General features: G+C 47.1%; 1 protein-coding gene across 2 annotated transcripts in view; it reads right to left on the reverse strand.

Annotated features, from left to right (window-relative positions):
- Positions 1 to 12,827: 12,827 nt before the first annotated feature.
- LOC129861403 (ubiquitin-like modifier-activating enzyme 1) overlaps positions 12,828 to 18,382 on the reverse strand; it is an 81,553-nt gene continuing 75,998 nt past the window's right edge. For both annotated transcript variants that reach the window (XM_055932801.1, XM_055932800.1), the window contains 4 exons: positions 18,113 to 18,304; positions 16,687 to 16,788; positions 16,500 to 16,600; positions 12,828 to 12,992 (listed from right to left, as the gene is read on the reverse strand). In XM_055932801.1, coding sequence (XP_055788776.1) covers positions 12,857 to 12,992; positions 16,500 to 16,600; positions 16,687 to 16,788; positions 18,113 to 18,304 — 531 coding nt within the window. In that variant the 3' untranslated portion in view covers positions 12,828 to 12,856. The remainder of the gene's footprint in view (positions 12,993 to 16,499; positions 16,601 to 16,686; positions 16,789 to 18,112; positions 18,305 to 18,382) is intronic.

Below are 18,382 nucleotides of genomic sequence, written 5' to 3' on the forward strand. Positions count from 1 at the left end.
CTACCACTATAACTACCACCATACTAATGATATAACTACCACTATAACTACCACTATACTAATGCTATAACTACCACTATAACTACCACTATAACTACCACTATAACTACCACTATAACTACCACTATACTACCACTATACTAATGCTATAACTACCACTATAACTACCACTATACTAATGATATAACTACCACCATACTAATGCTATAACTACCACTATAACTACCACTATAACTACCACTATAACTACCACTATAACTACCACTATAACTACCACTATAACTACCACTATACTAATGCTATAACTACCACTATAACTACCACTATACTAACACTATAACTACCACTATAACTACCACTATAACTACCACTATAACTACCACTATAACTACCACTATAACTACCACCATACTAATGATATAACTACCACTATAACTACCACTATACTAATGCTATAACTACCACTATAACTACCACTATACTAATGATATAACTACCACCATACTAATGCTATAACTACCACTATAACTACCACTATAACTACCACTATAACTACCACTATAACTACCACTATACTAATGCTATAACTACCACTATAACTACCACTATAACTACCACTATACTAACACTATAACTACCACTATAACTACCACTATAACTACCACTATAACTACCACTATAACTACCACTATAACTACCACTATAACTACCACTATAACTACCACTATACTAATGCTATAACTACCACTATAACTACCACTATAACTACCACCATACTAATGCTATAACTACCACTATACTAATGCTATAACTACCACTATACTAATGCTATAACTACCACTATAACTACCACTATAACTACCACTATAACTACCACTATAACTACCACTATAACTACCACTATACTAATGCTATAACTACCACTATAACTACCACCATACTAATGCTATAACTACCACTATACTAATGCTATAACTACCACTATACTAATGCTATAACTACCACTATAACTACCACTATACTAATGCTATACTAATGCTATAACTACCACTATACTAATGCTATAACTACCACTATAACTACCACTATAACTACCACTATAACTACCACTATAACTACCACTATAACTACCACTATAACTACCACTATACTAATGCTATAACTACCACTATACTAATGCTATAACTACCACTATACTAATGCTATAACTACCACTATAACTACCACTATAACTACCACTATAACTACCACTATACTAATGCTATAACTACCACTATAACTACCACTATAACTACCACTATAACTACCACTATAACTACCACTATAACTACCACTATAACTACCACTATACTAATGTTATAACTACCACTATACTAATGTTATAACTACCACTATACTAATGCTATAACTACCACTATAACTACCACTATAACTACCACTATAACTACCACTATACTAATGCTATAACTACCACTATACTAATGTTATAACTACCACTATACTAATGCTATAACTACCACTATAACTACCACTATAACTACCACTATAACTAACACTATAACTACCACTATAACTACCACTATAACTACCACTATAAATACCACTATAACTACCACTATAACTACCACTATAACTACCACTATAACTACCACTATACTAATGCTATAACTACCACTATAACTACCACTATAACTACCACCATACTAATGATATAACTACCACTATAACTACCACTATAACTACCACTATAACTACCACTATAACTACCACTATAACTACCACTATACTAATGCTATAACTACCACTATACTAATGCTATAACTACCACTATAACTACCACTATAACTACCACTATAACTACCACTATAACTACCACCATACTAATGCTATAACTACCACTATAACTACCACTATAACTACCACCATACTAATGCTATAACTACCACTATAACTACCACTATACTAATGCTATAACTACCACTATAACTACCACTATAACTACCACTATAACTACCACTATAACTACCACTATAACTACCACTATAACTACCACTATAACTACCACTATAACTACCACTATAACTACCACTATAACTACCACTATAACTACCACTATAACTACCACTATAACTACCACTATAACTACCACTATAACTACCACTATAACTACCACTATAACTACCACTATACTAATGCTATAACTACCACTATAACTACCACTATAACTACCACTATACTACCGCTATAACTACCACTATAACTACCACTATAACTACCACTATAACTACCACTATAACTACCACTATAACTACCACTATAACTACCACTATAACTACCACTATAACTACCACTATAACTACCACTATAACTACCACTATAACTACCACTATAACTACCACTATAACTACCACTATAACTACCACTATAACTACCACTATACTAATGCTATAACTACCACTATAACTACCACTATAACTACCACTATAACTACCACTATAACTACCACTATAACTACCACTATAACTACCACTATAACTACCACTATAACTACCACCATACTAATGCTATAACTACCACTATAACTACCACTATAACTACCACTATAACTACCACTATACTAATGCTATAACTACCACTATACTAATGCTATAACTACCACTATAACTACCACTATAACTACCACTATACTAATGCTATAACTACCACTATACTAATGTTATAACTACCACTATAACTACCACTATAACTACCACTATACTAATGCTATAACTACCACTATAACTACCACTATAACTACCACTATAACTACCACTATAACTACCACTATAACTACCACTATACTAATGCTATAACTACCACTATAACTACCACTATAACTACCACTATAACTACCACTATACTAATGCTATAACTACCACTATACTAATGCTATAACTACCACTATACTAATGCTATAACTACCACTATAACTACCACTATAACTACCACCATACTAATGATATAACTACCACTATAACTACCACTATAACTACCACTATAACTACCACTATAACTACCACTATACTAATGCTATAACTACCACTATACTAATGCTATAACTACCACTATACTAATGCTATAACTACCACTATAACTACCACTATAACTACCACTATAACTACCACTATAACTACCACCATACTAATGCTATAACTACCACTATAACTACCACTATAACTACCACCATACTAATGCTATAACTACCACTATAACTACCACTATACTAATGCTATAACTACCACTATAACTACCACTATACTAATGTTATAACTACCACTATACTAATGCTATAACTACCACTATAACTACCACTATACTAATGCTATAACTACCACTATAACTACCACTATAACTACCACTATAACTACCACTATAACTACCACTATAACTACCACTATAACTACCACTATAACTACCACTATACTAATGCTATAACTACCACTATAACTACCACTATAACTACCACTATAACTACCACCATACTAATGATATAACTACCACTATAACTACCACTATAACTACCACTATACTAATGCTATAACTACCACTATAACTACCACTATAACTACCACTATAACTACCACTATAACTACCACTATAACTACCACTATAACTACCACTATACTAATGCTATAACTACCACTATAACTACCACTATACTAATGCTATAACTACCACTATAACTACCACTATAACTACCACTATAACTACCACTATAACTACCACTATAACTACCACTATACTAATGCTATAACTACCACTATACTAATGCTATAACTACCACTATAACTACCACTATAACTACCACTATAACTACCACTATAACTACCACTATAACTACCACTATAACTACCACTATAACTACCACTATACTAATGCTATAACTACCACTATAACTACCACTATAACTACCACTATAACTACCACCATACTAATGATATAACTACCACTATAACTACCACTATAACTACCACTATACTAATGCTATAACTACCACTATAACTACCACTATAACTACCACTATAACTACCACTATAACTACCACTATAACTACCACTATAACTACCACTATAACTACCACTATACTAATGCTATAACTACCACTATAACTACCACTATACTAATGCTATAACTACCACTATAACTACCACTATAACTACCACTATAACTACCACTATAACTACCACTATACTAATGCTATAACTACCACTATAACTACCACTATAACTACCACTATAACTACCACTATAACTACCATCATACTAATGATATAACTACCACTATACTACCACTATAACTACCACTATAACTACCACTATAACTACCACTATAACTACCACTATAACTACCACTATAACTACCACTATACTAATGCTATAACTACCACTATACTAATGCTATAACTACCACTATAACTACCACTATAACTACCACTATAACTACCACTATAACTACCACTATAACTACCACTATACTAATGCTATAACTACCACTATACTAATGCTATAACTACCACTATACTAATGCTATAACTACCACTATAACTACCACTATACTAATGCTATAACTACCACTATAACTACCACTATAACTACCACTATAACTACCACTATAACTACCACTATAACTACCACTATAACTACCACTATACTAATGCTATAACTACCACTATACTAATGCTATAACTACCACTATAACTACCACTATAACTACCACTATACTAATGCTATAACTACCACTATAACTACCACTATAACTACCACTATAACTACCACTATACTAATGCTATAACTACCACTATAACTACCACTATAACTACCACTATAACTACCACTATAACTACCACTATAACTACCACTATAACTACCACTATACTAATGCTATAACTACCACTATAACTACCACTATAACTACCACTATAACTACCACTATAACTACCACTATAACTACCACTATACTAATGCTATAACTACCACTATACTAATGCTATAACTACCACTATAACTACCACTATAACTACCACTATACTAATGCTATAACTACCACTATACTAATGCTATAACTACCACTATAACTACCACTATAACTACCACTATAACTACCACTATAACTACCACTATAACTACCACTATAACTACCACTATAACTACCACTATACTAATGCTATAACTACCACTATAACTACCACTATACTAATGCTATACTAATGCTTTAAAACCAGACAGAAACTCACCTGGTTGTTCTATTGATATCTCCCTCCACTCCAACCATCACCGGCTGTAACGCTGTAGTCTGTCAGGTCTCCAACCATCACCGGCTGTAATACTGTAGTCTGTCAGGTCTCCAACCATCACCGGCTGTAATACTGTAGTCTGTCAGGTCTCCAACCATCACCGGCTGTAACGCTGTAGTCTGTCAGGTCTCCAACCATCACCGGCTGTAACGCTGTAGTCTGTCAGGTCTCCAACCATCACCGGCTGTAGTCTGTCAGGTCTCCAACCCTCACCGGCTGTAATACTGTCAGGTCTTCAACCATCACCGGCTGTAATACTGTAGTCTGTCAGGTCTCCAACCATCACCGGCTGTAGTCTGTCAGGTCTCCAACCATCACCGGCTGTAACGCTGTAGTCTGTCAGGTCTCCAACCATCACCGGCTGTAACGCTGTAGTCTGTCAGGTCTCCAACCATCACCGGCTGTAGTCTGTCAGGTCTCCAACCATCACCGGCTGTAGTCTGTCAGGTCTCCAACCATCACCGGCTGTAATACTGTAGTCTGTCAGGTCTCCAACCATCACCGGCTGTAACGCTGTAGTCTGTCAGGTCTCCAACCATCACCGGCTGTAACGCTGTATAGCGTGTCTATCAGGTAGGGGACCTGACCTGTTCGGGGTGTAATGCTGTATATTCTGTCAGATAGGGGACGTCCCTAGTATCTCCTAATGCTGTAATTCTCTCCTGTCCTGACACGGTCACGCCCTCCCTAAATAACCGTTCACAGAGAGAGAGAGAGAGAAGAGGGAGAGAGGGCGAGGGCGAGTCAGAGAGAGGAGGGAAAGAGGGCGAGTCAGAGAGATAATCGTGCCTAATCTTTCCGTCTAAACTTAGCTGTCTCTGTCCCCACCCTCTTACTGTAGCTTAGACCTCAACGGGAACATACCACACATAGATAAACAGGGGATTTTCTCAGCTCTGTGAGAGAAGATTTTTTTGAATTTTGTTTTTAGAAGTGCTTTTATTTAAATCTTTGTCCAATGAATGTTAAATGTCAATTTATTATAAACAAATAAAAAATATCCACTTCAGTCATCACATTTAGATGTATCTATATTGCCTTCAGTCTGTACAGGTTGTCAGTGTGATCAATAATCACAGCTAACGTCGCAGGGAGTTTCAACTTCACTTTAAATATACACTGACTGTGCAAATCATTATGAACACCTGCTCTTTCCGTGACAACGACAAAACCAGGTGAACCCAGGTATAATCTATGATCCCTTATTGATGCCACCTGTTAAATCCACTTCAATCAGTGTAGATGAAGGGGAGGAGACGTGGTTAAAGAAGGATTTTTAAGCCTTGAGACAATTGAGACATGGATTGTGTATGTGTGCCATTCAGACAATAGATTGTAGTGCCTTTGAACGGGGTATGGTAGTAGGTGCCAGGCGGACCTGTTTGTGTTAAGAACTTCAACGCTGCTGGGTTTTTCACGCTCAACAGTTTCCCCGTGTGTATCAAGAATGGTCCACCACCCAAAGGACATCCAGCCAACTTAACACAACTGTGGGAAGCATTGGAGTCAACGAGGGCCATTATCCCTGTGGAACGCTTTCGACACCTTGTAGAGTCCATGTGGAACGCTTTCAACACCTTGTAGAGTCCATGCCCCGACGAATTGATGCCGTTCTGAGGACAAACGGGGAACAACTCCATATTAGGAAGGTGTTCCTAATGTTTTGTCCACTCAGTGTATACAGCATAAAGACTTCTCGAGGCACATATTCTAATATTATTACATAATATTCTGCCGTTTTGGGTAGAAGAGTATATCTGATCTTTTGGAGCTTGATGTTTAACAGAGACCTGGTGTTCCATTTACACTCACCTGGAGTCCAACAACATGCTTCCATTGACACTCACCTGGAGTCCAACAATGAGCTTCCATTGACACTCACCTGGAGTCCAACAATGAGCTTCCATTGACACTCACCTGGAGTCCAACAACACGCTTCCATTGACACTCACCTGGAGTCCAACAACACGCTTCCATTTACACTCACCTGGAGTCCAACAATGAGCTTCCATTTACACTCACCTGGAGTCCAATCAGCATCCATTTACACTCACCTGGAGTCCAACAATGAGCTTCCATTGACACTCACCTGGAGTCCAACAATGAGCTTCCATTGACACTCACCTGGAGTCCAACAATAAGCTTCCATTGACACTCACCTTGAGTCCAACAATGAGCATCCATTTACACTCACCTGGAGCCCAATCAGCTTCCATTTACACCCACCTGGAGTCCAATCAGCATCCATTTACACTCACCTGGAGTCCAATCAGCTTCCATTTACACTCACCTGGAGTCCAACAATGAGCTTCCATTGACACTCACCTGGAGTCCAACAATGAGCTTCCATTGACACTCACCTGGAGTCCAACAATGAGCTTCCATTGACACTCACCTGGAGTCCAACAATAAGCTTCCATTGACACTCACCTGGAGTCCAACAATGAGCTTCCATTGACACTCACCTGGAGTCCAATCAGCATCCATTTACACTCACCTGGAGTCCAACAATCAGCATCCATTTCCTGGTTCAAGCTAGTAGAGGGGTGCAGTGGTGGAAATTGATCGTAGCCCAGGAAGGTCCCTTTATGATCCTCTTGGATGTTTTGATAGGAAGCATTTAAAGATGCCGATAGTTTCATAGAATCATTTCAGTCCAAGGTGATTGGTCAATTTTTTTTTAAATTTCTTCATCTAGAGTAATATTCCTTTCTTTAGCGGCATGCAGTTCAATACATTTTACACAAATGAAGGTCTCCATCGGACCTTTCGCCGTGACAAACAATGAACAGGTCCCAGATGTCCCAGATAATACATTGAATCGGGCGTAAGTCCTCAGCAGAATCAAAGGAGTTTTCAATACGGCACGGCGACAGTCCAAGGGAACAAACATTTCCCGGCTCCATCGGGGATTTAGATGCTCCCTCCCCCCCCCCAACTGTATAGGCTGTCTCTTGTTGAATGTGAAGAGCTCGTTCATAGCAGACCTGCAACACCAGAGTTAGAGGATCTCTCACTAACATTTACAATAGGAACAAATCAACATGCTAGTGAGAGATCCATTTGGACGGTTAGCGTAGTCCTCCTGGCCCAGGTAGGGTTCAGGGGATGGGAAACAAACGGGCCTAAAAAGGGACCCAACTGAAAATCAGATAAATGTGCCATACGCATAAAGAGCTTATTTCTCTCAATTTTGTTGCACAAATGAGTTTACATCCCTGTTAGTGAGCATTTCTTCTTTACCAAGATAATCCATCCACCTGACAGGTGTGGCATATCAAGAAGCTGATTAATCGGCACGATCATTACACAGGTGCACCTTGTGCCGGGGACAAAAGGCCACAAAAATGTGCAGTTTTGTCACACAACACAATGCCACAGATATCTCTAGTTTTGAGGGAGCGGGGACTTGGGGCGCTGACTGCAGGAATGTCCATCAGAAATGTGCTGAGCAGTATTTGTCTAATAAATATATTTGTTGGGGAAAAACCTCATTGAGTGGGTGGGCCTCTTCCTTATATGAACTGTAACTCATTAAAAAAAAATGTGTTTATATTTTTGTTCAGTCTATATATGTACTAATGCATACAACCTTGGTTTTCTTGCACGCTGACTATACTGGGCACGGGCACGTATGTTAATTTTTGTCCATCTACACCAGACGCAAATCAGGACACGCAGATTGAAATATAAAAACAAACTCAGGACGATAGTAAAACACATTAATGGCCATTTAGCTAGCTAGCTTCCTGTTGCTAGCTCATTTGTCCTGGGATATAAACATTGGGTTATTATTCCTGAAATGCACAAGGCAATTTTTCCCCCCTGAAGCTTTGTAGAATATCGATCCATTTTGAGTCACAACATTGTGTGTTTTCTACTCCCCGACAATTAATCCATAGATTATGGGAGAACTAGTTAAATTTCTAGTAATCTCGTCATTCATTCTTTCTTCTGTGGATTTTATACGGCGGTTTGCAACCAACTTTAAGGTTCATTAGCACAACCAACGGGACTGGAGTGTGGACCTCAGTGTAATCACCCACAGGGTATAAGCTGCTAAATACCCATGAGGAGATGGGAGACGTACAGCTCATCAAGGGACAAAAATACAAACGTTTTATTTTAGCGCCTGGCTACACAGACGTTCTTTGATGCGCGCGAGCCGTCTGGATGAATAACATAACATAGCCGGGGTGGTATTCAGTATAGCAGATGCTGCTGGAACCCCAGGATATATTGTGGTTAGGTTAGTACGGTCTGCCCACTAGAATGATCCAATAACATACCTTTAAAATCAGTCAACCTAGCCCCTGCATCACATATGGCTGGTCCCAGATCTGTCTGTACTGTCTTGTCAGGCTTGACCATAGGAGTTAAGACAGTAGAAACAGATCTGGGACCAGGCTAGAGCTTCATACTTCTCCCTCTTCATAGAAAACCCCCGTGAGTGAACAGAAAAGAGGAGATGAGACAAATCTTTATTTTATTCAATTCAATGTATTTATTGATCACACTCAAAGTGTTCCCATGACAACTAGACCGACTCCACTGAAGACACACCGGAGTTTAAAACGCAGACAGAACAAGACAGAATGTTCCTAAAGGGCCGGAGCACACAAGTCCATCCCAAAATTAAATTAAATGAAAAAAGAGAAAATAAAATTGAAAACTCAAGTCATGTTTAAACACCTGTCACAACCCCCCCCCCCACCTTTAGGAAGCAGATAGAAGGTGGAAGGAGGCAGACACACACCTGTTAAAATACCAAACCTGGGGGTCCCAGTCTGTCAGTCTGGCCCCCTCCCAGGTTATGTTAGTTAGGGCCAGGGTAGTCAAGGGTCCCAGTCTGTCAGTCTGGCCCCCTCCCAGGTTATGTTAGTTAGGGCCAGGGTAGTCAAGGGTCCCGGTCTGTCAGTCTGGCCCCCTCCCAGGTTATGTTAGTTAGGGCCAGGGTAGTCAAGGGTCCCGGTCTGTCAGTCTGGCCCCCTCCCAGGTTATGTTAGTTAGGGCCAGGGTAGTCAAGGGTCCCGGTCTGTCAGTCTGGCCCCCTCCCAGGTTATGTTAGTTAGGGCCAGGGTAGTCAAGGGTCCCGGTCTGTCAGTCGCCCCCCTCCCAGGTTATGTTAGTTAGGGCCAGGGTAGTCAAGGGTCCCGGTCTGTCAGTCTGGCCCCCTCCCAGGTTATGTTAGTTAGGGCCAGGGTAGTCAAGGGTCCCGGTCTGTCAGTCGCCCCCCTCCCAGGTTATGTTAGTTAGGGCCAGGGTAGTCAAGGGTCCCGGTCTGTCAGTCTGCCCCCCTCCCAGGTTATATTAGTTAGGGCCAGGGTAGCCAAGGGTCCCGGTCTGTCAGTCTGCCCCCCTCCCAGGTTATATTAGTTAGGGCCAGGGTAGCCAAGGGTCCCGGTCTGTCAGTCTGCCCCCCTCCCAGGTTATGTTAGTTAGGGCCAGGGTAGTCAAGGGTCCCGGTCTGTCAGTCTGCCCCCCTCCCAGGTTATGTTAGTTAGGGCCAGGGTAGCCAAGGGTCCCGGTCTGTCAGTCTGCCCCCCTCCCAGGTTATGTTAGTTAGGGCCAGGGTAGCCAAGGGTCCCGGTCTGTCAGTCTGCCCCCCTCCCAGGTTATGTTAGTTAGGGCCAGGGTAGCCAAGGGTCCCGGTCTGTCAGTCTGCCCCCCTCCCAGGTTATGTTAGTTAGGGCCAGGGTAGCCAAGGGTCCCGGTCTGTCAGTCTGCCCCCCTCCCAGGTTATGTTAGTTAGGGCCAGGGTAGCCAAGGGTCCCGGTCTGTCAGTCTGCCCCCCTCCCAGGTTATGTTAGTTAGGGCCAGGGTAGCCAAGGGTCCCGGTCTGTCAGTCTGCCCCCCTCCCAGGTTATGTTAGTTAGGGCCAGGGTAGCCAAGGGTCCCGGTCTGTCAGTCTGCCCCCCTCCCAGGTTGTTACAGTTAGGGCCAGGGTGGCCAAGGGTTCCTCTTTATTCACAACTCCCTCATTTTAAAGTTCAAATAGAATCCAAGGCAGTGAGATTTTAGGGTCGTTTCCTGGATTTCTGTTTTCCAAAATGTATAAAATCCTTAATATAACGTTCGTTCCAGTTTGTTTGACGTCAGGGGAGAACGTGCCACGTCAAAACGCGGGGGTCAGGGGAGAACGTGCCACGTCACAACGCAGGGGTCAGGGGAGAACGTGCCACGCCACAACGCGGGGGTCAGGGGAGAACGTGCCACGCCACAACGCAGGGGTCAGGGGAGGACGTGCCACGCCACAACGCAGGGGTCAGGGGAGAACAGGGGAGAACGTGCCACGTCACAACGCGGGGGTCAGGGGAGAACGTGCCACGTTACAACGCGGGGGTCAGGGGAGAACGTGCCACGTCACAACGCAGGGGTCAGGGGAGAACAGGGGAGAACGTGCCACGTCACAACGCGGGGGTCAGGGGAGAACAGGGGAGAACGTGCCACGTCACAACGCGGGGGTCAGGGGGGAACGTGCCACGTCACAACGCGGGGGTCAGGGGAGAACAGGGGAGAACGTGCCACGTCACAACGCAGGGGTCAGGGGAGAACAGGGGAGAACGTGCCACGTCACAACGCGGGGGTCAGGGGGGAACGTGCCACGTCACAACGCGGGGGTCAGGGGAGAACAGGGGAGAACGTGCCACGCCACAACGCAGGGGTCAGGGGAGAACAGGGGAGAACGTGCCACGCCACAACGCAGGGGTCAGGGGAGAACAGGGGAGAACGTGCCACGTCACAACGCAGGGGTCAGGGGAGAACAGGGGAGAACGTGCCACGTCACAACGCGGGGGTCAGGGGAGAACAGGGGAGAACGTGCCACGTCACAACGCGGGGGTCAGGGGAGAACAGGGGAGGACGTGCCACAGTGGCCCTGACACGGCAGTACTGAGGGGGGAGGGTAGCAGAGTTATTGGGAACAGAGACCAACCCGTTTACAATCTCCCCACAACCATGTCCCAACACATCTCATTTCAGCTCGTTGTTTGGCACCCTAGTCTCTATAAGTTCAGGGAACACTGTATAGAGAATAGGGTACCCTAGAGAATACGGTACACTAGATAGAGAATAGGGTACACTATATAGAGAATAGGGTACACTATATAGAGAATAGGGTACACTGTATAGAGAATAGGGTACACTGTATAGAGAATAGGGTACACTGTATAGAGAATAGGGTACACTATATAGAGAATAGGGTACACTATATAGAGAATAGGGTACACTATATAGAGAATAGGGTACACTGTATAGAGAATAGGGTACACTATATAGAGAATAGGGTACCATTTTGAACCAGGGAACCAGTAACCTTTCCCCTACAAGTGATTGATCCAAAGCCATCCTCCCGCCTTACTCTCCCCCCTCAGTGATTCAGCCCCGCCCCCCCCAGTGATTCAGCCCCGCCCCCCCCAGTGATTCAGCCCCGCCCCCCCAGTGATTCAGCCCCCCCCCCCCCCCCCCCCCCCCCGTGATTCAGCCCCCCCCCCGTGATTCATCCCCGCCCCGGTGTGTGTGTGTTCAGCGGATGGTGTATCTGACGTAGGGAACCTCCACATCTTCGTCATTTAGGTCGTTGCAGCACAGCTCAAACACCAGGGCTTTCACATGCTTCCCCAGCTTCTTCTTAGAAACCTTGGTCACAATCTCTGTCATCCTGCAGAGGAGGGGGGGGAGGAGATTAGTGGAGAGGGGCGAGGGGAGGGAGGAGATTAGTGGAGAGGGGCGAGGGGAGGGAGGAGATTAGTGGAGAGGGGCGAGGGGAGGGAGGAGATTAGTGGAGAGGGGCGAGGGGAGGGAGGAGATTAGTGGAGAGGGGCGAGGGGTGGGAGGAGATTAGTGGAGAGGGGCGAGGGGAGGGAGGAGATTAGTGGAGAGGGGCGAGGGGAGGGAGGAGATTAGTGGAGAGGGGCGAGGGGAGGGAGGAGATTAGTGGAGAGGGGCGAGGGGAGGGAGGAGATTAGTGGAGAGGGGCGAGGGGAGGGAGGAGATTAGTGGAGAGGGGCGAGGGGAGGGAGGAGATTAGTGGAGAGGGGCGAGGGGAGGGAGGAGATTAGTGGAGAGGGGCGAGGGGAGGGAGGAGATTAGTGGAGAGGGGCGAGGGGAGGGAGGAGATTAGTGGAGAGGGGCGAGGGGAGGGAGGAGATTAGTGGAGAGGAGCGAGGGGAGGGAGGAGATTAGTGGAGAGGAGCGAGGGGAGGGAGGAGATTAGTGGAGAGGAGCGAGGGGAGGAGATTAGTGGAGAGGAGCGAGGGGAGGAGATTAGTGGAGAGGAGCGAGGGGAGGAGATTAGTGGAGAGGAGCGAGGGGAGGAGATTAGTGGAGAGGAGCGAGGGGAGGAGATTAGTGGAGAGGAGCGAGGGGAGGAGATTAGTGGAGAGGAGCGAGGGGAGGAGATTAGTGGAGAGGAGCGAGGGGCGGAGATTAGTGGAGAGGAGAGAGGGGAGGAGATTAGTGGAGAGGAGAGAGGGGAGGAGATTAGTGGAGAGGAGAGAAGGGAGGAGATTAGTGGAGAGGGGCGAGGGGAGGGAGGAGATTAGTGGAGAGGGGCGAAGATTAGTGGAGAGGAGCGAGGGGAGGAGATTAGTGGAGAGGAGCGAGGGGAGGAGATTAGTGGAGAGGAGCGAGGGGAGGAGATTAGTGGAGAGGAGCGAGGGGAGGAGATTAGTGGAGAGAAGCGAGGGGAGGAGGTTAGTGGAGAGGAGCGAGGGGAGGAGGTTAGTGGAGAGGAGCGAGGGGAGGAGGTTAGTGGAGAGGAGCGAGGGGAGGAGGTTAGTGGAGAGGAGCGAGGGGAGGAGATTAGTGGAGAGGAGCGAGGGGAGGAGATTAGTGGAGAGGAGCGAGGGGAGGAGATTAGTGGAGAGGAGCGAGGGGAGGAGATTAGTGGAGAGGAGCGAGGGGAGGAGATTAGTGGAGAGGAGCGAGGGGAGGAGATTAGTGGAGAGGAGCGAGGGGAGGAGATTAGTGGAGAGGAGCGAGGGGAGGAGATTAGTGGAGGGGAGCGAGGGGAGGAGATTAGTGGAGAGGAGCGAGGGGAGGAGATTAGTGGAGAGGAGCGATTAGTGGAGAGAACTGACACTACGGGGTCAGTTCTAGACGCGGCGGGGTCAGTTCTAGACGCGACGGTGCGGTGTCAGTTCTAGACGCGACGGTGCGGTGTCAGTTCTAGACGCGACGGTGCGGTGTCAGTCCTAGACGCGACGGTGCGGTGTCAGTCCTAGACGCGACGGTGCGGTGTCAGTCCTAGACGCGACGGTGCGGTGTCAGTCCTAGACGCGACGGTGCGGTGTCAGTCCTAGACGCGACGGTGCGGTGTCAGTCCTAGACGCGACGGTGCGGTGTCAGTCCTAGACGCGACGGTGCGGTGTCAGTCCTAGACGCGACGGTGCGGTGTCAGTCCTAGACGCGACGGTGCGGTGTCAGTCCTAGACGCGACGGTGCGGTGTCAGTCCTAGACGCGACGGTGCGGTGTCAGTCCTAGACGCGACGGTGCGGTGTCAGTCCTAGACGCGACGGTGCGGTGTCAGTCCTAGACGCGACGGTGCGGGGTCAGTCCTAGACGCGACGGGGTCAGTCCTAGACGCGACGGGGTCAGTCCTAGACGCGACGGGGTCAGTCCTAGACGCGACGGGGTCAGTCCTAGACGCGACGGGGTCAGTCCTAGACGCGACGGGGTCAGTCCTAGACGCGACGGGGTCAGTCCTAGACGCGACGGGGTCAGTCCTAGACGCGACGGGGTCAGTCCTAGACGCGACGGGGTCAGTCCTAGACGCGACGGGGTCAGTCCTAGACGCGACGGGGTCAGTCCTAGACGCGACGGAGTCAGTCCTAGACGCGACGGGGTCAGTCCTAGACGCGACGGGGTCAGTTCTAGACGCGACGGGGTCAGTTCTAGACGCGACGGGGTCAGTTCTAGACGCGACGGTACGGGGTCAGTTCTAGACGCGACGGTACGGGGTCAGTTCTAGACGCGACGGTACGGGGTCAGTTCTAGACGCGACGGTACGGGGTCAGTTCTAGACGCGACGGTACGGGGTCAGTTCTAGACGCGACGGTACGGGGTCAGTTCTAGACGCGACGGTACGGGGTCAGTTCTAGACGCGACGGTACGGGGTCAGTTCTAGACGCGACGGTACGGGGTCAGTTCTAGACGCGACGGTACGGGGTCAGTTCTAGACGCGACGGTACGGGGTCAGTTCTAGACGCGACGGTACGGGGTCAGTTCTAGACGCGACGGTACGGGGTCAGTTCTAGACGCGACGGTACGGGGTCAGTTCTAGACGCGACGGTACGGGGTCAGTTCTAGACGCGACGGTACGGGGTCAGTTCTAGACGCGACGGTACGGGGTCAGTTCTAGACGCGACGGTACGGGGTCAGTTCTAGACGCGACGGTACGGGGTCAGTTCTAGACGCGACGGTACGGGGTCAGTTCTAGACGCGACGGTACGGGGTCAGTTCTAGACGCGACGGTACGGGGTCAGTTCTAGACGCGACGGTACGGGGTCAGTTCTAGACGCGACGGTACGGGGTCAGTTCTAGACGCGACGGTACGGGGTCAGTTCTAGACGCGACGGTACGGGGTCAGTTCTAGACGCGACGGTACGGGGTCAGTTCTAGACGCGACGGTACGGGGTCAGTTCTAGACGCGACGGTACGGGGTCAGTTCTAGACGCGACGGTACGGGGTCAGTTCTAGACGCGACGGTACGGGGTCAGTTCTAGACGCGACGGTACGGGGTCAGTTCTAGACGCGACGGTACGGGGTCAGTTCTAGACGCGACGGTACGGGGTCAGTTCTAGACGCGACGGTACGGGGTCAGTTCTAGACGCGACGGTACGGGGTCAGTTCTCGACGCGACAGTACGGGGTCAGTTCTAGACCCGACAGTACGGGGTCAGTTCTAGACCCGACAGTACGGGGTCAGTTCTAGACGCGACAGTACGGGGTCAGTTCTAGACCCGACAGTACGGGGTCAGTTCTAGACCCGACAGTACGGGGTCAGTTCTAGACCCGACAGTACGGGGTCAGTTCTAGACGCGACGGGGTCAGTTCTAGACGCGACAGTACGGGGTCAGTTCTAGATGCGACAGTACGGGGTCAGTTCTAGACCCGACAGTACGGTGTCAGTTCTAGACGCGACAGTACGGGGTTTGTAGTGACTCACGGTAACACCAGCCTCTCCTTGAGTTTAGCTGCAGGCATGAAGAAGGAGTAGAGCATGGAGACCCCCTGAGACAGCATGGTGATCTCCAACTGATGCTCATTCTACAGGGGAACCAAAGACAAATGTTAAAAGAAACTAACAGCGAACGCAAGCTTAGCACAGAAACTCAGCATGAGGGCAGGCGTACCTTGAAGTAGTCCAGGAACTGTCGGAGGGTCATCTCCGATCCACTGGCCTGCAGACCCTTCACCTCAAAACGATCCCACAGAGACCAGTCAATCTCATAGTACTATGGAGGCAGCGATGGATGGGCAGGGAGAGAAAGAGATGGATGGGGAGAGAGAGGGAGGCAGAGAGAGAAAGAGATGGATGGGGAGAGAGAGGGAGGCAGAGAGAGAAAGAGATGGATGGGGAGAGAGAGGGAGGCAGAGAGAGAAAGAGATGGATGGGGAGAGAGAGGGAGGCAGAGAGAGAAAGAGATGGATGGGGAGAGAGAGGGAGGCAGAGAGAGAAAGAGATGGATGGGGAGAGAGAGGGAGGCAGAGAGAGAAAGAGATGGATGGGGAGAGAGAGGGAGGCAGAGAGAGAAAGAGATGGATGGGGAGAGAGAGGGAGGCAGAGAGAGAAAGAGATGGATGGGGAGAGAGAGGGAGGCAGAGAGAGAAAGAGATGGATGGGCAGAGAGGGAGGCAGAGAGAGAAAGACATGGATGGGCAGAGAAAAGTGTGGGGACAGAAGAATCTGTTAGAGGTACAGACAAACACTAAATGAATAGCCCTGCCTTACACAAATACCTGACATCTAGTTATGAAATGGCCCCTTGTTCTGATCCTAGACCAGGGGTCCCCATTCAGCCACGGCTCCATTTCTCTGTGAGTGCATGGTCGGGGCCCGGAACAGACTGAACTAAAATATAAACGCAATAAATTCCTTAGGCCCTAATCTGTGGATTTCACATGACTGGGCAGGTGTACAGCCAGGCCCAGCCAATCAGAATGAGTTTATCCCCAGGGCTTTATTACAGACAGAAATACTCCTCAGTACTACCACCACCCCCCCCCCCCCCGATCCCACAGGTGCAGAAGCCGGATGAGGTGGTCGTGAGCCGGCGTGGTCTGCGGTTGTGAGGCCAGTTGGACCTACTGCTAAATTCTATTAAACGATATTGGAGGTGGCTTATGGTAGAGAAATGAACATTACATTATCTGACAAAAGTTGTGGGAGACATTCCTGCAGTCAGCATACCAACTGCTCGCTCCCTTGAGACATCTGTGGCATTGTGTTGTGTGACAAAACTGCACATTTTAGAATGGCCTTTTATTGGCCCCCCAGCACAAGGTGCACCTGTGTAATGACCATGCTGCGACCAACACTTCACATGTTGCGTTTATATTTCTGTTCCGTGTAGTTCTAAATAATTTGTACCCTGCAATTGACCACAAAGCTTGATTACGTCAGGATACCATCACATATTCCTATATTTATAAGTGGGAATTAAATCATTTGGGGGGCCAAATAAATACATTAAAAAAATGTAATAAAATCCACCCACGGGCCATCTACTGGGGAGCCCCAGTATGAACAGACCCCCTCCCTCCCAACTCCAACCCTACCTTGTGGCTGGGAGCAGCGACGGGTTCTGAGAAGCCGAAGAAGGGCAGTGCCAGGTTCATGAAGCCGTTCTTAAACGAATCCACCTTCTTGTGTCCCTGAACGATCTTGATGAGCTCCAGACAGACCAGACCTACGACCGCTGCTGTGGTGGTCGCTATCGCAGGAATGATCTTCCCAGCTATCAGCTTACTCTGGGGGGAGAGAGAGAGAGAAGAGAGTGAGACAGCGAACGAGCCAGAGAGAGTAGTGAGTAAGAGCTAGTGTGTGTA

The sequence above is a fragment of the Salvelinus fontinalis genome, chromosome 8, assembly GCF_029448725.1.
Source record: "Salvelinus fontinalis isolate EN_2023a chromosome 8, ASM2944872v1, whole genome shotgun sequence".
Classification (NCBI taxonomy): domain Eukaryota; kingdom Metazoa; phylum Chordata; class Actinopteri; order Salmoniformes; family Salmonidae; genus Salvelinus; species Salvelinus fontinalis.